The 24,260-nt window shown below is 39.6% G+C and overlaps 1 protein-coding gene across 4 annotated transcripts; it reads right to left on the bottom strand.

Moving 5' to 3' along the window:
- Positions 1–232: 232 nt before the first annotated feature.
- Positions 233–22,369, bottom strand: uba1 (ubiquitin-like modifier activating enzyme 1). Of its 4 annotated transcripts, none has more exons than XM_079849500.1 (26): positions 22,128–22,369; positions 13,744–13,860; positions 13,453–13,511; positions 13,175–13,343; positions 12,347–12,481; positions 12,092–12,198; positions 11,922–12,012; positions 11,673–11,805; positions 7,751–7,848; positions 7,505–7,651; positions 7,166–7,342; positions 6,933–7,040; positions 6,693–6,773; positions 6,236–6,388; positions 5,366–5,531; positions 5,061–5,257; positions 4,893–4,957; positions 4,606–4,801; positions 2,815–2,889; positions 2,517–2,718; positions 2,337–2,425; positions 2,159–2,251; positions 1,879–2,070; positions 1,689–1,790; positions 929–1,029; positions 233–813 (listed from the first exon to the last, which is right to left on the bottom strand). In XM_079849500.1, the coding sequence occupies exons 2-26, from the start codon at positions 13,858–13,860 to the stop codon at positions 678–680; spliced, it is 3,189 nt and encodes a 1,062-aa protein (XP_079705626.1). In that variant the 5' UTR covers positions 22,128–22,369; the 3' UTR covers positions 233–677. The 4 variants fall into 4 exon arrangements, with proteins under 4 accessions (XP_079705626.1, XP_079705628.1, XP_079705625.1 ...); XM_079849502.1 differs by having other exon boundaries at positions 2,529–2,718; XM_079849499.1 differs by lacking the exon at positions 22,128–22,369 and adding an exon at positions 18,444–18,714.
- Positions 22,370–24,260: the final 1,891 nt, after the last annotated feature.

Raw genomic sequence — 24,260 nt, 5'->3', positions numbered from 1 at the left:
AAAAAAAGTTATGTGCAAGTTCCTGAACCCAACCCAACTCGCCAGAGAGGCAAAGGGATGTTCCCACTGGGCCTATGGGAGAGCAGGAGTTCAGTAAGTGGACCAACTCGCTCCAAGACCTTGGCCAAAAAGGGCATTTCAAGATACATTTAAACATGACATCAAGCCAAGGCAGCGATTTGGAAAAAATGGAAAAATGCAAACATAACTGATATTTTTCCTTAGTACTCCATTTTTTTTTTTTTGGCATTAGTCAATATTTTACTCCAGAATACAAAGCAAGATGGTGCTGCCCACAAATGTATCATGAGGACAGGAACAGAGATCAGTGTGAAAGAGATTCAGAGGGAGGGAGTGACAATCGGTGTACAGATTAATTCATTCACTGAAGCCGTGTTACAACAACCAGTTCAAATAAGTTAGAGCCAAAGATTCACATGCTCCCCATATTCCAAATGTTAACCAGCCTGAAAGAATCACACCCTAAGTGAGCTCAACCAATAGAGAAAGGGGTGTTTGAGATATAATACTCGTATTATTCAGTAACTGATTTAAAAAAAAAAAGAAAAAAAGATTGATTTCTCTTTGGGCTCTCCAAGCATACTGATGCTCCCATTCCCCAGTGGGCCGCCCTCTCCCTCCTCCGACATGTCCCCTTCCCTACCCCAACAGCCCTCTCAGCGGATGGTGTATCTGACGTACGGGACCTCGACATCCTCGTCTGTGTCATCATTGCAGCAGAGCTCAAAGACTAGTGCTTTAACATGCTTCCCCAGTTTCTTCTTGGACACCTTGGTCACGATCTCAGTCATCCTATGAAGAGCAAAACAGAGGCAACAATTTTCATTTTCTGCAACTCTATATGCCTCATTTATGCCCATATGATTATAATTCAGTACGTCTAAAAAGATAGGAAAAACAAACTTACGGCAGTTCCAGTCTTTCTTTAAGCTTGGCCGCGGGCATGAAGAAAGAGTAGAGCATGGAAACTCCCTGAGAGAGCATAGTGATCTCCAGTTTGTGTTCATTCTGAGGGAGGAACAGAGCGTGAACCACGAGTACACAGGATTAAAAAGACCCTAGTTTGCCTGTTTCTACAAGGGATGGGCACGAATAATGCTAGGCGATATGGCCCAATTTCACAATATTTTTTTCTCCATGTCATTCCATCTAAATATTTGAATCACAATATTCATGTCATACTTTTAATGGGGAAGGAAAAGCATTCCACACGTTTGCTCGAGAATTAATGTAAACAATCAAATGGCATCTAATGAAATTAATTCATAACTTTCTCTAAATTTAATGTTTTAAGTATTCAAATGAAAATAATTTAATTACAACAAATAGCATTTAGTTTGTCAATAAGTTAAAAAAAAGATCTTGCATACTTTACAGTGTAAATTAAACAAATGTCTGGATTGTATGATTTTCCTTATACAATTATAAAATGTCTTGATTGCATGATATTTCTTGCACTTCTCTGAGTCATAATATAATTGTACATTTTACTATACAATAATAATAATATAATTCGTTCATAATTTCTTCAAGTTACACCAAACGGTTATTTTTAACAATTCAAACGGTTCATCTTAAAAACGTGTCATTCATAGTCCTGGATAACAAAGAAATCGGTTGATTTATCTGTCGAGTACTCAAATGCAACAATAAACATCAAACATTACCTTGAAATAGTCCAAGAACTGTCGGAGTGTCATTTCTTCACCATTGGACTGAATGCCCTTCACCTCAAAACGGTCCCAAAGCGTCCAATCAATCTCATAGTACTGTGAAAGAAGGCGAGAGTGTGAGAATACCGTAGTCATTTAAAGGGATGCCAACATCGCTGCTGTAATGGAGAACGCTGCCACGTACCTTGTGCTTGGGGGCAGCTATGGGCTCAGAGAAGGCAAAGAAAGGTAGAGCGAGGTTCATGAAGCCGTTCTTGTAGGACTCAAGCTTTGTGTGTTTCTGAACGATCTTCAGCAGCTCCAGACACACCAGACCCACCACAGCAGCCGTCGTCGTGGCGATGGCTGGAATGATTTTCCCAGCAATGAGCTTGCTCTGAAACAAGAAAACGAAAGGTGAGGATCTGCAATGATGGGACTTAACTCCCAAGACAGTTGAAAAACCATTTCAGCTGCCCTCCCACCTTGTGTCTATCTGCAGGAGGAATATCATAGTTCTCTGCTCTCAGATTAGAAGCAGCAACAATGAAGTCCATATGGAAGTTTGTGTCATCGTCCTGAGGAAGAGAACATAATTAGCATTTGAACTGAAGTTAAGAAGTTCTACTGGCCGGGAAATTGGGGTCGAGTTATAAGCGTCACCTTTTCAAATTCAATGGGACAGAGCTTGAACTGAGAAGTCGCATCTGTAGAAGGCAACAGTGTCTTCAGTTCTTCAAGCCTAGAGTCATCTGAAAAGAGACCGAGTTGCATCAATAATAGTGTCGTTTCACTATCGTTCAACTGTTTTAAATCTACGTCTACCTAAATGTTCTCAATCACCTCTTCTCTTACCGACTGATGCATTGGCACTCTGCAGTTCCTGATCAGACACGTGGATCTTGACTCCTGACTTGGGTGTGAACTCAGGCACTTTAATTTCCTGCAGTAGCTTGGTCAAAGCCGGGCGGTCAGTTGTCATTGGCAGGCCATATGAAATGGCATATAAGTTAGCCGCTGCCATGATGTAGTCCATGTGTAGATCCTGCCAATAACAATAATATCACGATCACTCATTTTCACCATGTGAAATTTCGAAAGGAGTCAGTTTTATTTGAGTCTTCACACAGTGAATACTCACATTGTTAGTGCTGAATTCTAATGCATGAGGACATCTTTTTGGACCCGACCAAAATGGCGCACCAGAGCTGGTAAGCTGGACAAAGAGAGTGGAAGATATTACAATAATGTTCAACAAAGTTGTAAATTCATGGAAATGTACACTACTTCTTAAATTCATGTTATAGACCTTTATAGACTAGCGTTTCTCAACAGGGAAATTGAAGTGGGTGGCGTTTATTTAAAGAGTGTAAATGGCAAAGATTTAAGAGATAAAACTTGTTAACATTTGCAAAAGAAAATGGTCTGCAACATCATAACAGGCGCACGTCTGCACTAGCGTGTCCTTGGTCACAAAACGAATGCAAGCGGGCTCAAGTGCTTTATAAATAGAACGTAGTAGCTGTCTGCGAATTGAAGCACATCCAGTGTAGACAAAATAACTGGTTACAAAGGTTTCTTTTATGTGCTTTTGACGCAATGTGTCGTGTGCGTCCGATGTAGACAGTGTATTCTGCCAGTTTAAACCAATGCGAACAGAATCAACAGTGTATCATTTCCATAGCAACGCTTATTTACTTCAGTGTCAGTAATGTCAGTCTGTCAGCATTCTGTAGCGCAACTGCCGAACTTTCAGTGAAAATAACTTGCATTTAGACAGTATAACATGACAATATGCTTTTTCTTGTTTTTGTTTTCTGTTGGAAAAATGTATATGAATGCTTCTTGTTTGCTGATTGTCTGCTGTTTGTAATAATCTAAACAATAAAAGTTTCAATGCCAAATTTCTAAAGCATTTTTTTTAACACTGAATATTTCTATTCACATGGCTTTTTTGCTCCTTGGAAACTAATGATATTTATATTTTCAACAATCCAGTCAAATCAAATCTGTTGTGTATTTTTGATGAACAAAGATTGAAATAGAAATATGAAATGGAAAATCGAATTGTGAATTATTTTAAATTAATGCTTTTTTTTAACATTATAAATGTCTTTTGCACTTTTTGCACATTTACAGAGCTGGGCAGAGAGCATACCTGTATCATGAGGCACACCACACTCACTTGACATCCAAAAAAAAGCAAGATTTGAAATTGAATGGACTCATGACTTAAAGATGTAAATCAGGACAGCACTAAACTGGGGATTCAACATATTCTTCAAAACAGGATATCTTCTAAAACTAAGGGATACATATGATTACATTTTGGGTGAATGTTTTTAAATCGGTAAATTAACTTAATTTCAGTCAAAAACAGAGATAAAATCACTAATTAAAAAAAGCCTTTCAAAAGTTTCAGGAAAGAAAGAAACTGAAAACTCCTATGGGTTTATCCTAAACAGGATATTGTAACAAATCTCTACCTTTTGGAGCAACAGGGTATGTCAGATAGAATGTTAAAGTCACCTCAACATCGTCAAAGGCTACAGCATTGAAAATCAACATTCTTCCTCTATCTAATTAAAAACTGATGGATAGAACCAAGTCCCTGCCCCACTTTAATAATCCGTTTCACAGATCTGTTTATATCACAATTCAGATGAAATGACTCGTCACTAATTCTGTTACATCACAAATTAAAACAGAAAAAAAAAGAAAGTATTAAAATGATTTAAGCTTGATACAGAAATCTAAGCTTGATACGAAACACGTACACTTGAACACATCCTAACCATTTTCAAAAAAAAAGAAAAGAAAAAAAGAAAAAAGTAGTTTTTATTACAAAATAATTTTTGGGGGAGGCGTCACACCATATGACTCCATAATCACTCCACTCACAGCTGATAAAATGAGAACAGGCAGGCCTCACCTGTTCTGGGGGGAAGTTGTGCAGGAGCTGACGGATGTTGTTGTTATATTGACACTGCCAGTGGTTCCGAGCCCAAGCCACACAGTCCTCAAAGTTGCGTGGTTTGTCTGTCACCAGGCTCTTGTATACTGCCTCTAGGACCTCCAACGGCTGAGCTCCAGGGAGCTTCAGGGTGCGCTCCATAAATTTTGGGTCTCTGGGGAGGGATAACATCATTACATTTTAAAACAACTGACAGCACCATGAGTGGCAAACTTACAGAGTTGTTCAGTGTGATGGGAACTTACGTCAGATACTGCAAGGCATTTTCAGCAGGCTGCTTGAAAAGTCCCTCGAACTCATCACGAGCCCACTAAGAGAGTGAGAGGATGGACAAACAGTAAAAGGTCAGTTTAGGTCAATGAAAGTACTTAAGGCTCAAGACAACAGAAGTTCAACACAATATTACTTGTTACCTGGAGGGTGTGTTCAATTGCATTAGGGAAGTTTTTGAGCGTGCAGATGGGAATGGACTTCTCTGGAGGATCCTGGCTGGAGCTGTATGACTCTGTCAGGAAGGGAATGACCACCTGCACGTTCCCTTTGGTGCCTAGAGTACCAGACTCCAGCAATGGCTTACGGTAGTACACACATCTCCGGTCCATATACATACCTGGAAAATCAAAGCATGCCGAGTCGATTTCACAAGCAGCTATTTGACCATTACATTTTGACGTGACCAACATGACCAGCCACTTTACTTTCTAAAACTCTAACTTACGGGCATCTACATTGTCAAGAGCATTTGCCACTCCATCAAGGCTTTCAAAGAAGTCATCATCATACACCTTCTCTGTGTCCGGCCCTACGCGGTTCTGATGGCCTGTGATGCGGACTGTCGGGTTCATCTGCTTCACGGCTGCAGCGGCAGTCTCGCTCTTCATCTTCTGCTCAAAGGAGGAGAAAAGTCATCAGCAACCATAAGCTGGGTGCAGTGTACATTTTAGAATAGTCCTTTACAGCTGTTGCTTGTCAGACTGTACCAACATGACCCTTGCTGTAAGCCACGTCACACTGTAGGATCTCAGTTGTCAATGTCAAGACTGCACGGCAGTGAAGAAGCATTAAAAATGGACACAAGCAAAAAGAGTTTCACATCAAGCCGTTTGGTGACTGTGAGCTACATTTACATGCGGGATTGAAATGACACCTTGCAAACAAAAACAATCTCTAGTATTTATTTTGATCATGGCTTTTCTTGAAGACAACTGGAAAAATCAAAGATGTGTGTGGAGCAAGAGGTGGTTTCTTGTTTTCTCACTAATTGTGCTCCTATTGGTTTTTGATTTGACAGTTGTCGTCACACTGCAGGACTTTGCCTCAACTTCTGACACTGCCAGAATTTTGTTGGAGGTAAAATTTGCCCGCAATGGTCAGTAATTGGCTGTCTTCGAACATGTCAAACTAGCGATCAAAGACTTCAGATTTTGGCTTAGGATCAGAGGAATCTTTTAGGATTCACACAATTTGTCTTAAGAGACAGCCAAATCGTGGCCAAAAATCATACAGTGTGCACCTGGCTTACACCATTATCAAGTTCTCTCCCCAAAACTCTCTCCTCCAGTCTAATAATGTGTCAGGTCAATCTCACCGTGACATCCCAGGGCCTGAAGAGGAACTGTCGATTGAGATTGGACTTCTCTATGGTGTCCATGTCAGTGACTATGATCTCGCCATTACCGCTGGCCAACCCCATCATGGCAAAGTTTTTCAGCAGCTCACAGCCAATGGCTCCAGCACCAACCTGAACACAAGAAATAAGTCACAAAAATGAACACTTCAGAGAGTGAAGCAGTTTTTTTAAGTATAATTTATAAACCATTAGAATTTTTTATATTTTGAATTAGCTTGTGTTTTTATACTTTGTTTTCTTTTTAGCTTAATTTATGTGCTTTTGTCATTTATATTTCTAAACAGTTTGAATTTATTTTTTGAATTTTATTTAAGTCAGTAATTTTAACTAAAATTAGAAAAGTTGTTTTTCCAGCAAGCATGGGGCAATTGTATAACTGGCATGGTGTAATTGTCGGCCAGTTTCAGCTCCTCACCAGAAAATATCGCTGTTTGGCTAACAGCTCCTGAAGCTTGGACCCAAAGACAGCAATCTGGCTATCATACCGGCAGTTCCTCTGTAGAAAACAGATGAATGAAATTATTCTTTGTATGAAAGCCGCAATCTTCAGAGGGAGCTGCAAAATTTGACTAATATCAACTTAACTAATATCAAACAAATACAGAAGCCACGGAAATATCTTGCAAAATGAAGGTGATTGACAAGGGGTACTCACAGGTGCACACTCTTCCTCTGTAAGAACAGTTTCCTCAGCCTCAGGTAAGCACTCCAGAGCATCAAAATACAGCCACTGCATAATGGGCATAAACTTCCCAGTGCAGGCCTGAGCAGATGAAGAAAAAAAAGGAAGCATTTAAGAGACCATGACAGATGAGGCTAATGCAACACGTTCCTAATATATATATCTCATTGATCTGAAGCTCAAAGACAATAATGGGAGACTATTACCTTCATAACCTCCTGGGCAGCAAGCCCACCGATAAAGGCATTGACGGGTGCCAGGTCTCCAGCAGCCACATAGGACAGTTTTTTGATGAGTGCTTGGTCCAGCTGCTCCTGCTTGGCAGATCCGTTCTGTGCAGCGTTCACCTCTTCAGCCAGAGTCACAAGCTCGTCCGAATCCGACTGCAGCAGTACACAGAGAGAAAGACATCACTGCTGAGTAACAGAGTCTGAGGCCCACAACTCAACACATTGTATTGGTTGAGAACATTCTTGGCAGTTCTTGGTTAGAATAAGTTTGAATGTGGATTGATTCATACGCAGAGTACGAAAAAAAGTCTGCACCTGACTCCAGGGCTTTGGTAGATGACTGTGCTTCTTCTCAAACGCATGCAGCGCCTGAAAGCCCACGTGCAGTTGGCCTGGACGATCAAATTTGGCAAAATCAGTCAGTACGAACTCTGGTTCAGCCATGGAGGAGGACAGGGATTTCTGGGCAAAGAAAGAAGTGTGCATATGAAATCTAGTAGAATACTAGAATCACTTTACATGAGTTCCATAAGGTTAGTCCCAGCAGGGGCATCCACTTACAAAGGCAATTTTCTTGGGCATCTTCACTTGTGTGACAATACCACCTCTCACATAGTCCGAGAATGAGCTTGTGTCGCAGATGCTGAAGGTGTAAGGACCTGATGACAGAGGACATCACAGTCACATAAAACAGCTCACTGACCTTAAAACGGTGTACGGTTAACAGCAAACCTTTTAACAGTTATAAAATGTTTTTGGACTCCAGGATATTATTTCTGTTATTCCTCAGATCCTGTTTTTTCAGGACAGAGATAGTTGAGTGATGTAATCAGTCGTTTAAGTGATTGACACATGTTGTCCAATGCTGATCCAGTTACATTTTAAAAAGTAGGCCAACATAAACAGCAGTAAATCCTGTCAAACAACCAGACATCTCTAGACAACTGAACGGTTTTAAATTTGCCAGGATGAAGACACAGATGCATACGGTTTTGACACACAGTGAGGAAGATGATAGAGGCAACACAGTTTGAGTACTTGAGTGTCAACAAGCTCTTTGCAGAGCAAAATAAACTACTATTGAATGTCACTTAGCAAAATAATTGAATAACCTGTTTTACATCTACAACTAGTTTTTAATCAGGGGGCTGTGGAGAAGATGTACACAACTTATTACATATAAATAATATCTAGCTTTCCAACTTTTGCTCAATTAAGTATTTTATAGTGTAGTAATGTTAAACTTCCATTGAGACCTCAGAATGACTATTTAAAGGGATAGTTCGGCCAAAAAGGATATTTAACCCATGATTTACTCACCCTCAAGCCGTTCGAGATGCATATGTCAATCTTTTTTCAGACGAACACATTTTCAGTTATTTTAGAAAATGTCTTAGATCTTTCAGTGGTTATAATGTGAAGCTATGGGGTCCACCTCCTTCAAGTCCCAAAATGTGCATGCATCCTTCACAAAAGTAATCCATCCGGCTCCAGGGGGATAAACGAAGGCCTTCTGAGGGTAATCCGTGCGGTTTTGTCGTAAAAATATACATATTTAAAACTTTATAAATGAAAATATCTTGCTTCCGGCAACGGTCGACGCGCGTTCACGGCAGATGGATGCCGGTGTATGACGTAGGACGTAGCGTTTGATTTAGCTATATTTCGTTATACGTCACAACGCTTCCTACGCTACGTCCTACGTCATACACTGGCATCCATCTCCGTGAACGCGCGTCGACCGCTACCGGAAGCCAGTTATTTTCGTTTATAAAGTTTTAAATATGTATATTTTTACAACAAAATCACACGGATTACCCTCAGAAGGCCTTCGTTTATCCCCCTGGAGCCGGATGGATTACTTTTGTGAAGGATGCATGCACATTTTGGGACTTGAAGGAGGTGGACCCCATAGCTTCACATTATAACCACTGAAAGATCTAAGACATTTTCTAAAATAACTGAAAATGTGTTCGTCTGAAAAAAGATTGACATATGCATGTCGAACGGCTTAAGGGGGAGTAAATCAAGGGTTAAATATCATTTTTGGCTGAACTATCCCTTTAATATCGTCTAATTTAACCAATTTAAAGAATTGTTTTGCCTTAAGCTAATAAAACTAAAAACATATCTTATTTCAAGACTTATTTCACATCATGAAAAACCAGGGATCCCACTGTCTGAGGGAGCCTACATTTACATGTAATTTCAAGATCTGTCACGAACATTAATAAAATGCCATGTGCAGTTATATAACGAATACACATTTTTCTAGCTATTCAGAACACTAACCTCACAGACAAGGCTTAAGCCTAGTCCCAGAGTTTTAACTGAAAGCAACTTGCACTGACATATCTTAAAATATATCAGTGCTATTGTTTTGTCTCAAGATGGACACCAGTAATGTTTTTTTTTTTCTAAGGCACATTTATAAAAGCTACTTAAATGCCCCAATTGAACTAAGGCTTAAACCTGGCTTAATCTAAACCCTGTCTGTGAAACCAGGCCTAAAAGATTTTATTGTGAACAAAACATTTAAAACTAAAAATATCATTATCCTTAATTCTTATATAGTAAATACAGAATGACTAGAAGAGTCATGTAAATGTAATGGTTAAAAAGAGAGGTGCCTGAAGAACACAGGCCTGGTTACACAGACAGGGCTAAAATTAAGTATGCTTTGCTTTCACACTTGGTTCGATTGCCAGGTCCGAAATCGGAGTTTGATTGCTCTCCCTTCACCCTGCTGGACTGTGTTCAGATTATATTATTTGGGTACAAACCGGTGCGTTTGCATCAAAGCAGCAGCTTAATACCACCCTGTTGCTTGGTAACGACGGCACAGGAGAAGGCGGCAAAATGCAAAGCGTTGCTCACCTCACTTTTATATTATTGTTTTTGAACCATTGGTTTTGTTTCCAAAGCTTCAGTGCGTAACAGCACTGGCATCTATCTGCCGTGAATCTACTGTCAATGTTCTAAAGTACGCTGAAGGCAAGCAGAATTGAGATATAAAGCTCTCTGCATACAGTACTCTCTTCAGGAAAGTGAGTAAAAGACACATCAAATCATACGTCATTAATAGCGGTTCACTTCAACGATTTAGTACGATTGTGTTCATATCAGCAGCGAACCATACCAGAGTTCACATGAACCGTACCGCAGACTACCCGTTTTTAAGTGGACTCAGGTAAGGTTCATGGGTGCGCACCCAAGTTGGGAAGACAGCGTTCACATCATCCAAACGAACCAAACTCTGACGTCAATCAAACCCGGGTGCGCACCAAAAGTGCAAGTGTGAAAGCACCCTAATGCCGAGTTCACACTGCATGATTTTCTAAGTATTCGGGTCACTATTCTTTTCACACAGCACGACTATCTGGGGTAACATTCAGTTGCTGCTGTGGATCGGCGCACACTGCACGATGGATCGGCGACAGGAGGTTTCACACTGCATGGAAATAAGGAAATAATGCAAGATCACGTGTGCATGAGACCGGAGTTCTCGCGGGAGACTGAAATTGTTATTTAAAATGATAGCCTGCAAGATGATTGCGATCCAAATTGTCTGTGCGCTGATTTGCAGCAAAAAGGAGAAAAAAACATTATACAGGCGGGAATGGTTGGGGAGACGAGGGGAACAAGGATTGTGTTTTCTGCAAAGAACTGTAAATAAATAATTTTGCAATGTGCTGCTGTTGCTGCTGGTCAAGCAAATGTTTGTGCTTTGTTTCTGTTTGATATAATTGTAGATATATCTATTAAAATACTGATATTCTGGTCTATAACTCCTCCCCGAACATCCCACTGCCCTGTATCTTGCTCTCTCATTGGCTGTAGGTCATCACCGATGTAGTTTTCAGTCAGAAAACATTCACACAGCAGGATTTTGAATCGGCGACAGGTCCAGATATTTAACATGCCAAATATCTCACGGGCTTCGGCGATTCTTTCAGATCACGTCTTTGATAATTCACACTGCGTGATTGTCACTCACGTGAACGAGCACCGATTTGCCTGTGATTTCATGCATTTGTCTGCAATCTCACAAAACCTGTCGGCAAGCGAAAATCAGGCCTAAAATCGTTCAGTGTGAACTCGGCATAAGCCAGGATTAAGCCTTAGTTCAATTGTGCCATTTAAGTAGCTTTTATATACATGCCTTAGAAAAAGACATTACTGGTATGCATCTTGAAACAAAACAATGGCACTGAGATTTTAAGATGTCAGTGCAAGCTCCTTTTAGTTAAGACAGCTCAAACATGCATTTTAGTCTGGGACTAGGCTTAAGCCTTGTCTGTGAAACTGGAGGTCAGCAATTATAAAACTCTTGGAATTCTAAAATTGGAAGGGCTTGAAGTTCAAAAGGTTGAGTACCACACTTTTTTTTTTCACTATTTTGTATTCTGGAGGTTCCTGGGCTGATAGAGTCTAAGTGGGGGTTCCTTGGTCTGTTACAGGAAGAAAACCCCTGATTACTTACCCAGTGTCTTGATCTCTACTGGTTCACAACCATTGAGCTCTGTCATGCCCTGCACTTCTGTGAAAGTAACGTAGTCTCCACTCTCAAATCCATGCCGTGCTTCATCCAGACATGTAACCACACCAGCGCCGTCCTTTTTAGACACACACACAATACAAAAAAGCAAAAAATTCAGACAGCCAGAAATTTAATGACAACTTTATTAATACAATAAACAAGGTTTAATGCTACCATCACACAGGCTCTTACCTTTGTGATCATTGAAATCATGGCGCTCAACGGCTGCTCCCCATTGGTGTCAAACACTAACATTTCCTCCCCAAAATCACAGAATAGTTGCCTATTCAAACACAGAACATACATTAGGTTATTATCCAAAAAACATGAATAACTCAACAAATAAGGGGGGGTATTCTTACCCAAACAGCCCACGTGTGTCTGCCACGATCAACTTGATGCCATTATTGTGGCAGAAGTCCCCGAAGCGTGTCTGCTCATCGAGGCTGGAGTTGGTGAGCACAACAACCTGGTCAAACACAAACACCTTTTAGGCAACTCATTCAAATTCAGTTAAACTTTAACCAATGCAAAGTTCCATATGTATGTGGGAAAAGTAGGATTTAGTCAATGTGTTCAGCTGATGGGTGTAGTCCAGTGGAGAATAATGGCAGTACCTGAAACTGGGTCAGGTATTCGTTGGTGAGGGTGCCAGTGAAGGAAGTTACAGGCACATAGCTGTTCAGTTCTGCCAGTCGAAGCTGACTGACCTCTGCACGGTTCTTCCCAAGATCCTCCTCGCGCAGGTAAAACTAAGACAGACATGTAACAAACACTTATTATTACTACTACTATTATTATACTGCTAGGTTTCAAATGTATTCATATTTTTACTTCACTGAACACGGTTATACAATTCTGTCTTACTATGTTAATGTACATTGCTATTCATTTTTTTTTTTTAGCTCATGCTCACCAAGGCTGCATTTATTGGATCAAAAAATATATAAAAAGGGTAATATTGTGATATTTTATCACAATTGAAAGTAATTGTACTATATTTTAATATATATTTTATTCCTGTGATTGCAAAGCTGAATTTTCTGCATCATTACTCCAGTCTTCAGTGTCACGTGATCCTTCAGAAATCATTCTAATATTTTGATTTGCTTCTCTAGAAACATTTGCAACTATCATCAATGTTGAAAAGAGTTGTGCTGCTTAATATTTTTGTGATACATTTTTCTCAGGATTCCTTGATTAACAGAACATAATTCAAAAGAACAACATTTATTTGAAGTAGAAATCTTTTGTAACATATGTTTTTACTATAACTTTTGACAAGTTTTATGCATCCTTGCTAAATACCGACCACAAACTATTAATTCAATTGTTGTGCTATAAAATGCAGATTTAGTTATAAAAAAAAAAAGAAAAAAAAAAGTTATTTTTAGCCCCCCCTTCAATGCTTACAAGCAATTATAAATCATGCCCCATCCACTGACCTGTGATGAAAGGTCCTTCCATTCGGCCATGCCCTGGTCGTGCAGGGTGACACTCTTGACTCCGCCCAGAATGACATTCTTGGCAATCTCTACACCCAAACCTCGCAGCCCTGAGATCAGAACATTGGAGCTCTGCATTCGCTTCATAGCATCATGGCCCAGTACGTACCTGAGAGACACATACTAAATTTAGCCACTACTCGCATGATCAAGTCAGTTAATTTGCTTAAAAAGAACGTTACAAGGATACATCAAACTGAAATGAAGGCCAAACTCACAGCTGTCTGGAGTACAGACCCTCGTCGATCTCAGCATCATTTCCATTCTTAGCCATGCCCTGCAGAGACCGAAAACCACAGTTAACAGACTATAAATAGACAGTCAAGCACATGACTTATTAAACTGGCTGCCTTTCAACATCCAGGCGCAGTAAAGAATGAAGATTTTAACCAAAAAATGCACATCTGAATATTTTATATCAATTCAATCAATCAATATAAATTTAGATCATCTAGATGTTCAACTTATATCCAAACAAGATGGCTTTAAAAAGCCTGACTTGAACCTACGTTAGCTGGTGTGTGAGACAGTTCAGTTCTGACAGAGTTAGAGGAGGAGCAGTGGGATCCCGTCTTCGTCTCTGATCCTGACACGCGACGCTTCTTGGACAGCGGCGAGCTGGACATCTAAAAAAGAAAGAAAACTCAATCTCTGAGTTTTACAAGCAAATTTTATGAGCTTGAAGTGCCTAAATATTATGATTACATTAAACAACTACAGTACAGAGATAATTGTTTTACAGGTCACTTAGTTTTGGTGGAATAACATCAGTTTCCCAAATTAAACAAACCAATTAATATCTTAGTAGAAGCTTAAAAGCCTTTCAGGCTATTAGCTCTAGGGCTTGCCAAAAGCTCTTGTCTTACTCCCACAAACAACAGGAAAGCAGTGGCGCAAATGAGCAATAATAGCAACATCCAGATGGTTTGAATATTTAATGTGCAAGCACCTGAGGAAAAAAATTGCTCTACTGATTGTACTTTTATTCATTAACGAACAAACATGTTTTATGATCATGGTATATAGCCAAGATGGAACAAAAGAGCACAACGTTGAAACTTCTAGAAGAAAACAGAGAGATGATCATCCGTATATACAAGGGTGTAACTTTGGTTTGAGAAGTGGGGGGGACACAAAACGGGGGAACATTTTTTCTATTTGAATCCCATTTCCTGCATTTACATACATTTAGGGACTATGGTGATATAAAATAATTAATAATAATAATTTTGAAAATAATTAAGTTGATTATAATGATAAATTCTGCCAAAAAGAATAGTAGGCTACTAAACTATGTATAACAAAAAGATGTCTTACTTTTTTATTGTTCAATAGGGGCCGATTGCCAAGACGTGAGAGAATCATTTTATAAAGTCAAAAATGTTCACTATTAATGTTTTGTGTGTAAATAAAATTGAAATAAAGTGAGACTCAATTTCCACTGTAATGTAGAAACAACATAAAGACAGTATATTTTAAATAAATGTTTAATAGCATATTTTTATGAATGAAGGCCTGTATCACTGATTTTAATATAGCTACCGATGTCTCGATGAAAATGATTTTTCCCCCCAAATTTTAAATATTTATTAGGCTTAATTTAAGTGAACTTTAAACAATCCTCACTTAAACCAGAGACAATTTATATAAGAGACATGCCACTTCCTCAATCCTCAATACAACTATATAAGGAAAACCCGTAACGGCAAAGATGGCGGTTGTCCCGCCCCTCCCGCTGGAAAGCCAATCATCTGCTTTTAACAGCCAGCAGCTGACCACTAAGGAGCGAATGTACAGTGACGTAACATAACTGCCATATTCAACCTGTGCTTTCGCGCTGTGGCTGGCGCTGAGCCAAAGACGGACGCGCTCAGCACTTGTCATAGGCTATATCACAACTGTTCAGTGTTTTTAACCACATAATGTTTATTTTAGGTTTCAGACATTTAAATATAATTGTTTAAGTGCTTGGCACAACACCGGCATTCTGGATAGAGACGTAAATGAAGTTGGTGTCGTGAACGTGAACCCTTGCGCATGCGTAGTAAAAGTATAACCTGTGGGGGAAAAGGCGTTTTAAACCTTATTTTGGGGCAAAGTCATCAAACTTTTTCAGCGATTTTTATCATATTTTACTGCTGTTTCTATATATGCAGTTTTTATGTCCCGGTGACCAGTGAAAGTGCAGTTCTGACTCTCTGCCCATTCATTTAGATAGGAGCCTGGTCTTGTTAGTCCGAAATAGCTGCCCGGAGGCGTTGCCAAGATGGCGGCCGAGTGGCACGACTTGCCTAAAAGGACTTTGCTTAAACCCATAATAAATGTCATATTTACCCAGGGCCAGATTAACATTTTCCTGTGCCCTGGGCATCAAGACTCAAGGCCCCCATAGTTAGGGGGGTTCGGGGGCATGCTCCCCCGAGAAAATTTGGATTTCTTTGACCTACATATGTGTAATTTAGGACTTTTGAAGGCCAAAAAATTATAAGAAATAGGCTATTTAAAACCTTGTCATTAGATAATTTGTCAATACCTGCTCTCTCCTCATCTTCATATTTCTTATTCTCTCAGTATTCTTATCCTGGCCTATTTCTTCCCCTCCTAAAGCTGAACTTAGACTGATAGTCTTTTCATTTCCGTCTGTGTCAGTGACGAAAGTAAACATAGGCTCAACTGATATTTATACGTTTTATGAATCATTTTCTTAGTTAATTTACTCAAGGCTACCTGTAGCCTAAGTCAGTATTGCCATTAGGAACCTTCTGCAAGCTTTGGAATTTGAAAACATCTGTTTTTAAATGTTAAAAGTAATTTTAAATAATAGAAATTATAGGCTACGTTTAACGCAGTTGGTGGAATTGGCAGACATTCCCTTAAGCATTGTGTGCTGTGGAAACGCGTCAAAGCATTATCAATTATGCAGCATTAATGCACGAATGATTTTGAATGAATATTTTCATCATGTCGATATACAATGGTCACATAATGTTAAAACTAATCTTGCTATTGATATCTTTGTTAGACTACCGACCCTGTAGAACAAATGTCCTGCTAATATCGAACCCAAAACGAACTTTACCGCGCTCAACCAGCGGGAGTGCATTTCACGAATTACGCCCCTGCGTGAACCCGCGTAGATGCACCTTATTATGCAGTAATTCGATTCTGGCGCGCTGTCTGTGCGTCGTGTGCGTGCGTCAGGAGCGCTCCCTGCTCATTAGAACTTTCATTGAGCTATTTTTAGTGTGGACGCGACGTTCCTGGACGCGGCAGCTCACATCGGCACAGGCTTTCTTTGTCCTGCTCCTCCGTGGCGATGACGGTGTGCGAAAAAAAAAAAAAAAAATTTATCATAACGAATTGGAAAGTGGGGGGGACACAAACGGGATTTTGAAAAGTGGGGGGGACATGTCCCCCCTGTCCCCATAGGAAATTACGCCCGTGCGTATATAAAACACCTAATGTGCAATCTCTGAAATATGCTGAATCTCTGAAGAGAATGCTGAAATATGCCAGTATATACACCGTAGATAAATCGTAATTTCAGCACTGGACAGTTCCTTCAAGAGTATAAAAAATGATTGTACCAGCAATGCAGTTAAGTCATTGTCAGTCAAAAGGGCAAAGGGAAATTCTGGTCTATAAAACCAAGGCAGAGTTATTATAACAAGACATCTAATGTTCTGCAAATAAATGTATTTAAATGAGCTTGTACTATGTAAAGAAAATAAGATGAATAGGAAATCACCAAACTATATTCAGATCACTTATGTGAGGATTTACAATAATCAAGGTTTGTCTATCCACAGCACAAGGAGAGCCTGATTTCTGCCGCAAGATTAAGCTCTTCGGCTATAAATAGCTCGAGGACAGAAGCGTTATGTTTATGGTGAATGGCTCGTGTATTTACTGGCTCACCCACTCTGCCTTAACAAAACCGCTGATTCATTAAAACAAAGCTGCAGTGAATGTCAAATTCCAAGACCGGCTCCGTGTAGCACAAACACGAACACTTATGGTATTACGGTTGCCCATCCATCCAAAATACCGCGTTTAACGTTAAGATATCTCAGGGAAAGAAAAGAAACTTTATAAGGCTCATTGTTTGCATAGAGTTCGACGGCCCTCGAATCAAACCGTATATTCTAGAATGACGACAAACTCCCGAGCAGCGCTCGAGCGGAAATTCCGCATTCAATCGTGCCGTTGTCAACAGAACATGCTTCATTTTTAAACGGGATAGTTCACCTAAAATGTTGAATACTATCATCATTTACTCACCCTCATGTTGTTTTAAACCTGAATGAATTCAGTTAAACATTATATGGAGTTATTAGGCAAAAAACTAACAGCACTTATCATTCACTTTCATTTTTTCCATAGTAACTTACTAATGACTGAGGCTATCATTCTGCCTGACAATTTTCCCACCCGGAAGAAAGTCAGTCATACAGGTTTAGAACAACATGACGGTGAGAAAATTACCAAATGTATTTTTGGGGAACTGTCCCTTTAATAAAATCAGAAGAATGCCCACAAATTCCATTAGCGTACAGATGGTTAAGTAATCTTGCACACCAAAATTACGGTAAGAGCATATTGAGGTGCCCATCCTCTGATTTGGGATGACCCAAGCAAAACCGAAACGTGAATAAATCCGAGCGTGACATAAGCAAAAAATATAACATCCACAATCTCCATTATCACGTAACTTAAAGATCAACGGTTACACCTGCTTTGTACTTTTCATATTTTCACTTCCGCTTCGACGAGACAGAAAAAATCATCTGCAGTATGTCAAGACATCAAATGTTAAATTAAACCGACACGACAGGTGAAATCCAAACAGGTCTCGTGCCGCTAATTAGTTTTGATTAATTTAACCGGATGGTCACTTAGCAGGCAACACGAAAGGATTTTTTAGACACCTAACGTTAGCTTGCTAGCCTGCTACATGCTTTGTAATAGTTGGTGCAGGCAGTTTACTGAGCTTGAGGCCTAGCTCACTAGTCAAGTTCGCATGCTAACCAGTGAATGAAAGAACTCCGCACCTGCACAAACACAACGATCTGATGTAACGTTACGCCGATCAAAAAGCGCTTAATTATACGAGCATAAGCGAGGAATTACTCGCTATAAAGCTCTAAGTTATTCAAGCAGACAGCTGCTTGCACCGAGTTAGCATCTAGTGTAATGGTTTGCCTCTTACCAATAATCCTTCTCAGTCCACTCTCAGTGTCAGCAAACCGCTCCTCGTGTGAAACTAACTTAGATGGTGCGGATTGTGGGATGATGTAGATTCGAGGAAAAAACGGACAGGAACAGCACGAACAGCGCTGGGCGAGATGCTGTGAGAAAGCCCCCTTCACTATCCTGCCGAGTCACTGTGTCGTCCAGTCTGCTGCCTGCCTGTATATCTCGTTTCTGGTTTTGTTTCAGCGAACGGAACAAAACCAAAATGGCAGCTGTGGCACAGGGGCGGAGCTGCTCGGATAAAGAGGAACAGGAAAAGGTGGGCTCGCCAAGAGTGCTGCAATCCTCCGCAGTCGCCCATTGGCTGCCCTACCTATGACTTTACGGAAAAGCCCGCCCACTTCAAGTAAGCACACGGCACATGCCGGGACTTTAGGGTTCTGTAATTGATATTCAGATTTGCATGAACTGAACCACGTTGTCCTAACTGTCAAGATGTTGTGAATAATGCACTGAGCCCATGCTGCAGAAGTATAGTCACCCAAAAATTGTCATTTACTCCTAATTCATGTTGTTCCAAAAATTGTATGACTTCTGTGAAACATGAAGCTATTTTGAAAAATGTCTGTGTTTTTTTTTTTTTCTTAGAAGTGGTATTAACATTAAGTGGCATGGCATCTTGGGCACAGAAGCCATTGGCGCGTGCTGATGTGCTTAATGGCACATCCAGTTGTCACTGGCATGGCATGTGCCACTAAAAGTGCCGATGGATTGCGTCATGTGCCACTATATGTGTATATATATCAAATAACGTCTTTATAGCAATAATAAATAGTATGTATGTTTTCTTAATTTCTCCAGTACCGACAGCAGAACAGATAACGTCCGAGCTTATCGATACAGTGGCCTTTCAAAATTCAGCCCCGGGGCCCGTTTAATACCGGGTTTCGGTTCCCATCCCTAGTTGTGGCACCTCTAATAGCCCAGTGCAGGGGGTTTCAAACCTGTCCTGGAGCAGCCCCAGCACTGCACATTTTGTATGTCTCCCCTCTCTGACACACCCATTCATGTGAGGGAGACATAAAATGTGCAGTGTTGCGCTCCAGGACAGGTTTGAAAACCCCTGGCCTAGAGTCACATGCCACTCATTGTAGATGGTGTATCATAGGCACTATTCTGAGCGACATTTAATTAATATGTTGCTTTCAAAGATGGGGTTTATTGTATCCCAGAGTGTATTGTTACAACAACCATCAGGTTTCTCCATACTTAATATCTGCCTGTGGACCATTATCTGTATTTATATTTATTATAATAATGATAAAAAAAAATTAAGCATTTTTACAACATATTTAAATACATATTCTAAATACACAGTTGTTTAGATAACCCCCCCAAAAATTTTCTATTTGCTTAAGATTGACAGTTCAGCTGTCTCATTTGGAATTATAACAGAATAAAGACACTATTTAGATAGGTGGCCACAAAAGTGAAACGAGCAGGGGTATGTGCCACCACAAACTGACACTTACCAATTAGGCATTTTATTTAGTAAATTACCATGAGAGAAAATGCCAGAGGTGTCATTATAAAGTGACACCTACCATTCTGAAATGCATTATGAAAACTGACACCAACCATTCAGAAGTGTGCTGGACCTTGACGCTGGCTCTTCACAATGCAGAGTAATGTAGTTCTGTTAGATATTACATTAAACTGGATGTCTATTATAATGTGGCCACAGCCAGTCAAATACTTCAAAACATTCAGGCATCGCCAGAAAGAATGCATGTTCACATTGTTAAAAATGGTTTTATTTCTTATTACATAAATCCATTATATTATTTGCAAAATATTAAAGCCATAGATGAGAACCACTAACCAGATATTAAAATGTGTCCACATTTTTTAAATCCATATCAGACTGATTACTTTTTGTTGTTGCTACCGTCTAACTCACAAACAAATAACAAATACACCACCTGTGGATTTTCCTCAACTGTATATTTATAAAGGTTTACAGTAACAAATGCGTTTGCGTTTACAGTAGCATGTATGCTTTTTTTCTTCTCTCCATTCAATGGAAAACTATTTTGGTTACTCAACATGCTCAGCAGAAGAAAGCCCTACAGTTTTTGAATGACGTGAAGAATGAGAAAATGATGACAATTTTCTTTTTTGGGTGAACTATTCTTTTAAATGGGTTTTATATCCTAAAGGATTTACAAGGGAGATACAAACGATACTGAATGTAAAAGCAATGTTTTGAGGAAAAATATGACAATGTATTATTTGAGTCGTAATGTGCTGCAAAATAACAATGCTTATATTAGATGTTTTAATAGACATCAAGTACCAAAACACTAAAGCAGGTGCTGCACTTATTCACTCTACCTAATATAAACTTACAACCTGCTCGTTGACAGCTGACACTGTTAAGTAGGTCACAAATATTCTACTAAGGAGCAGACATAATTGATGTAAACCATGTGGGTAAAATGTTTCATAAAGAGTGGCGTAAAATAAAGCAATAACATATGGCCATACAATAATAGCCTCTGAGAAGGTCTACACTTATCCAAAGTTTAAATGCACCTAAAGGTAATGATGCTTTCATAACCTCTGAAGAACATCCCCTCATTGCCCTGCATGGATCAGTTTACCTCTCCTAAACAAACAAACCCATAGAAAATGTCTTTTCAAAGCAATGACTGCTAAAATGAGGGGTTAGGCATGGGCTTTCTTGTAAATGAGAGGAATAAGCGTTGGGGGATGGGGTGATACTTGTAACAAAGGCCCAAGTGGGCCGCTTATTCTCGCATATGGTGCATAAAAGCAGCAAATGTCCCTTGTGTGAGTTACCTTTACAGCAGGTACAAATAATGTAAACAACCCCCAACGCATCGCATCATTCTGCCGCTCACGCACCTGCACTTATGGTCAAAACCTCACGCGTTGCGTGAGCCAGTTAGCTCGCTGCAAAACACCATCTTAAGATCATAGTTTCAGATTGCAGTTATATGCGTACTAAAGAGAGCAACGTAGGATTTAAAGAAGCTGCAGTTTACAGTACAGCAAATCGATGCTAACAATGCACAGGGTTACATAAACGGCTTGAGGTTTAATGATCGGTGATCTAACCAGAAAAGCAAAGCAATGACCGGGTACCCCACATCCCTAACTTACAAGTTGGATTCAGTATTTGGTCTATTATTCCTAATGTGAATCTTGAGATAGTTTTAAAGACTGTAATCTAAGCAGTTGTGCAGATATATGGGCAGTCAAGATTGTCTCGCTATCTTTCCAGGCTAGCTTTCTTGGAAACGATGCGAGGACGTTTTGCGATAACGTTAGCCTGCAAAAACGAAGCTTGTTAGCTTAGCACAGCCTTCTTGCAGAGCATGAAGGAATTCTGAAAAATAACCTAAACCATATGACGGGAGAACTAGCCAACTTTTCCGCAAGAATGAGTTGGTTTCTTTCATCCCCGGCTCGTGATGCGCGCATGGAGCGCATTGTCTCGCGCATGCCGTTAGCTGGCTGTTCCTAAAGTGGCCAGTTCAATTTTTTCCAGGCAAATTGTTGCGCCTGGCTAACTGAACTTCAGCGTTAAAACTTGGCTTTGACTAGCTGTAACTGTGTTCTTGTGGACACGTTAGCAAGTTAGCATTAGCTAGGCACATAAGTATGCAGAACTCACCACATCCGATATTACTTGGCCTCTCCACGGTACTGAAGACAGAAATACCTCGCGGACAAAAGATAAACAACAAAGAGGTCAAATCAAACCGTTTCGGTAACTTTATCCCCAGTAGTGGCGGGAGCTCCGTGACTTTCCAGTGTGAGGGGAGGCTGGACGGTTGCCTGACCGGCTATTCCCTGTACCGTTAACAGTTCGGCAAGTATTCTTCAGTCCATGAGCGTAGAACAACCAACATGTGCAGAGTTTGCGTTGAGATTGTTCTATTATTCAAGATACAGGGAAATAACACAAACTCTTGTTCATATTAGACCCCCAGATACATGCATTGCATAGATGGCCCAATGTCAAACGTTTCGAGTAATATTTTGTAACAAACGTAATTGGGTAATAATAAAAAACTTTTATATATTTTGTCGAAACCATAATTTCACCAATGATATCCCCCCATTGAGTTACAAAATAGACCCGCCCAAAGCTTGGGTTGCGATATGCACTATGGGAATAGTAGTTTTATACGTTGAAATGTGCGTCAAGTTGCTTTTGTGTTGAACATGATACTTTTATCATCAACATCAAGATTTTAGGTTAAAATTATTTTAAATAAAAAAAAATAAAAAAAATTCGTAGGCCCTACCATTGGTTTTTCCTTCTTCTCACTATCATTTGAAACGGTCGTGCGTGAAATGTTTTGCAACAAATTCTCATGCTTTTCAGTAAATGAGCTCATAAAAGCTACTTGCATAATAATGCATGTAAAATGCAAATGTGTGCAAAAACAGTTTAAGATGGACTGTAGCATGTCACACCACATTGCATGTCAAAACAATTCATGTCAACTGCCCTTTTGTCATTTTCTAGGCATTGAGGAGGCTCACAAAGGTAAATAATGTACCATTTTGGAAATCTGCTAAACAATGTTAAGTAATGGGAATTCCTGAGGTAAGAAGACATTGTATTGTAGTAAAAAGTAGTTGAGTGACAGTGCATCAAAGAGGCTTTTGTTGTAACACCATATCTAATTGACAAGTGACAAAGTGCTAAGACAAAGGTGAATTTGTGACTGTAAAAAAAATTTGAAAACATAAACACTTTTAATTTGTTATCAACATATTTTCCAGTCAACTGCTCTTATGGATAGCTAAACTTACGTAAATGAAGCCTGGTACACAGCCTCATGGCTTTACCACTGTTAATGCTGATGCTTATTCTACCCAACAATCAGTGGAAATTCTTTATGTGGCATCTACATCTGATTTACAATTGATGAGAGCAGACGCAGTGGCAGAAAACCAGCTTTGTTATATCTGGAAGTATGTAAGAGCACTAAATGGGAGCAATGTGACCTTAACATGCTCTAGAGGGTGTTTCTGGAGCCGAGAATATGGTTGAACTGTGGCGACAACCTTATTCTGTCTTCTTTAACTGTTTAATGAATGAGCCTTACAACTAATGAAGTTTATCAAGCAATAATTCAGCTCACAGATAGGAAGGCTGGTGGCTTAGATCAAATTACTGATCACCTCAAGTTTGCGAGCCCTAGGATTGCGGATGGTTCTGTGTTGTCTGTTATCAAGGATAAAGCTAGCAAAGCGGGAAGTTTGGATAACTATAGACCAATTACAGGTCCGTGCAAGAGAAAAAATGGCTCCGCTCTTAATTATTTACAAAAAGTGAAGTTATATTGTTAATACTTTTTTAATGAATTACACTATTAACACTACACTGGGAAATCAGTAGCCTACATGAATGAAATCAGTATCAACAAAATCCATCTACACTGCAATTGCCTAAATAATGTTATGAGATTAATGTTCTAAATATAACATTTTGAATATAGAAATCTGAAATGGGAACATTGAAATGATAGTTAATATTTTGAAACTAAACCCACCAGTAGGTGGCGGCAAGTCTAATAAGTGAATCATTCAACCTTTGTGAATGGGTCATTGAATCATTGACATAACCAATTCGTTCAAAAATTGTGAATTATTCAATAATGAAACACAGCTGTGTGTTGCTGGGAGACGCAACTTTTCTGCTTTGTTTGGAACTATTTTCGTTTGACAAATAGAGCAAAAACAGTCAAAGTTGACAATGTTGTGCTGTGCCTAAAAACTGTCAATTCATATA

The sequence above is a fragment of the Squalius cephalus genome (assembly GCF_949319135.1).
Source record: "Squalius cephalus genome assembly, chromosome: 18".
NCBI lineage: Eukaryota > Metazoa > Chordata > Actinopteri > Cypriniformes > Leuciscidae > Squalius > Squalius cephalus.
The sequence above is the reverse complement of the archived record's forward strand: the minus strand, read 5'-3'. Positions and strand labels throughout refer to the sequence as shown.

Excerpts from the sequence above, each read along its gene's own strand:
- uba1 (XM_079849500.1), bottom strand. The coding sequence starts at position 13,860 with ATGTCCAGCTCGCCGCTGTCCAAGAAGCGTCGCGTGTCAGGATCAGAG. Across the intron at positions 4,802-4,892 it reads AATGCCTTGCAGTATCTGAC|AGACCCAAAATTTATGGAGC; the intron begins GTAAGTTCCCAT and ends ATCCCTCCCCAG. Across the intron at positions 2,071-2,158 it reads CTCCTGCAGATAGACACAAG|AGCAAGCTCATTGCTGGGAA; the intron begins GTGGGAGGGCAG and ends TTCTTGTTTCAG.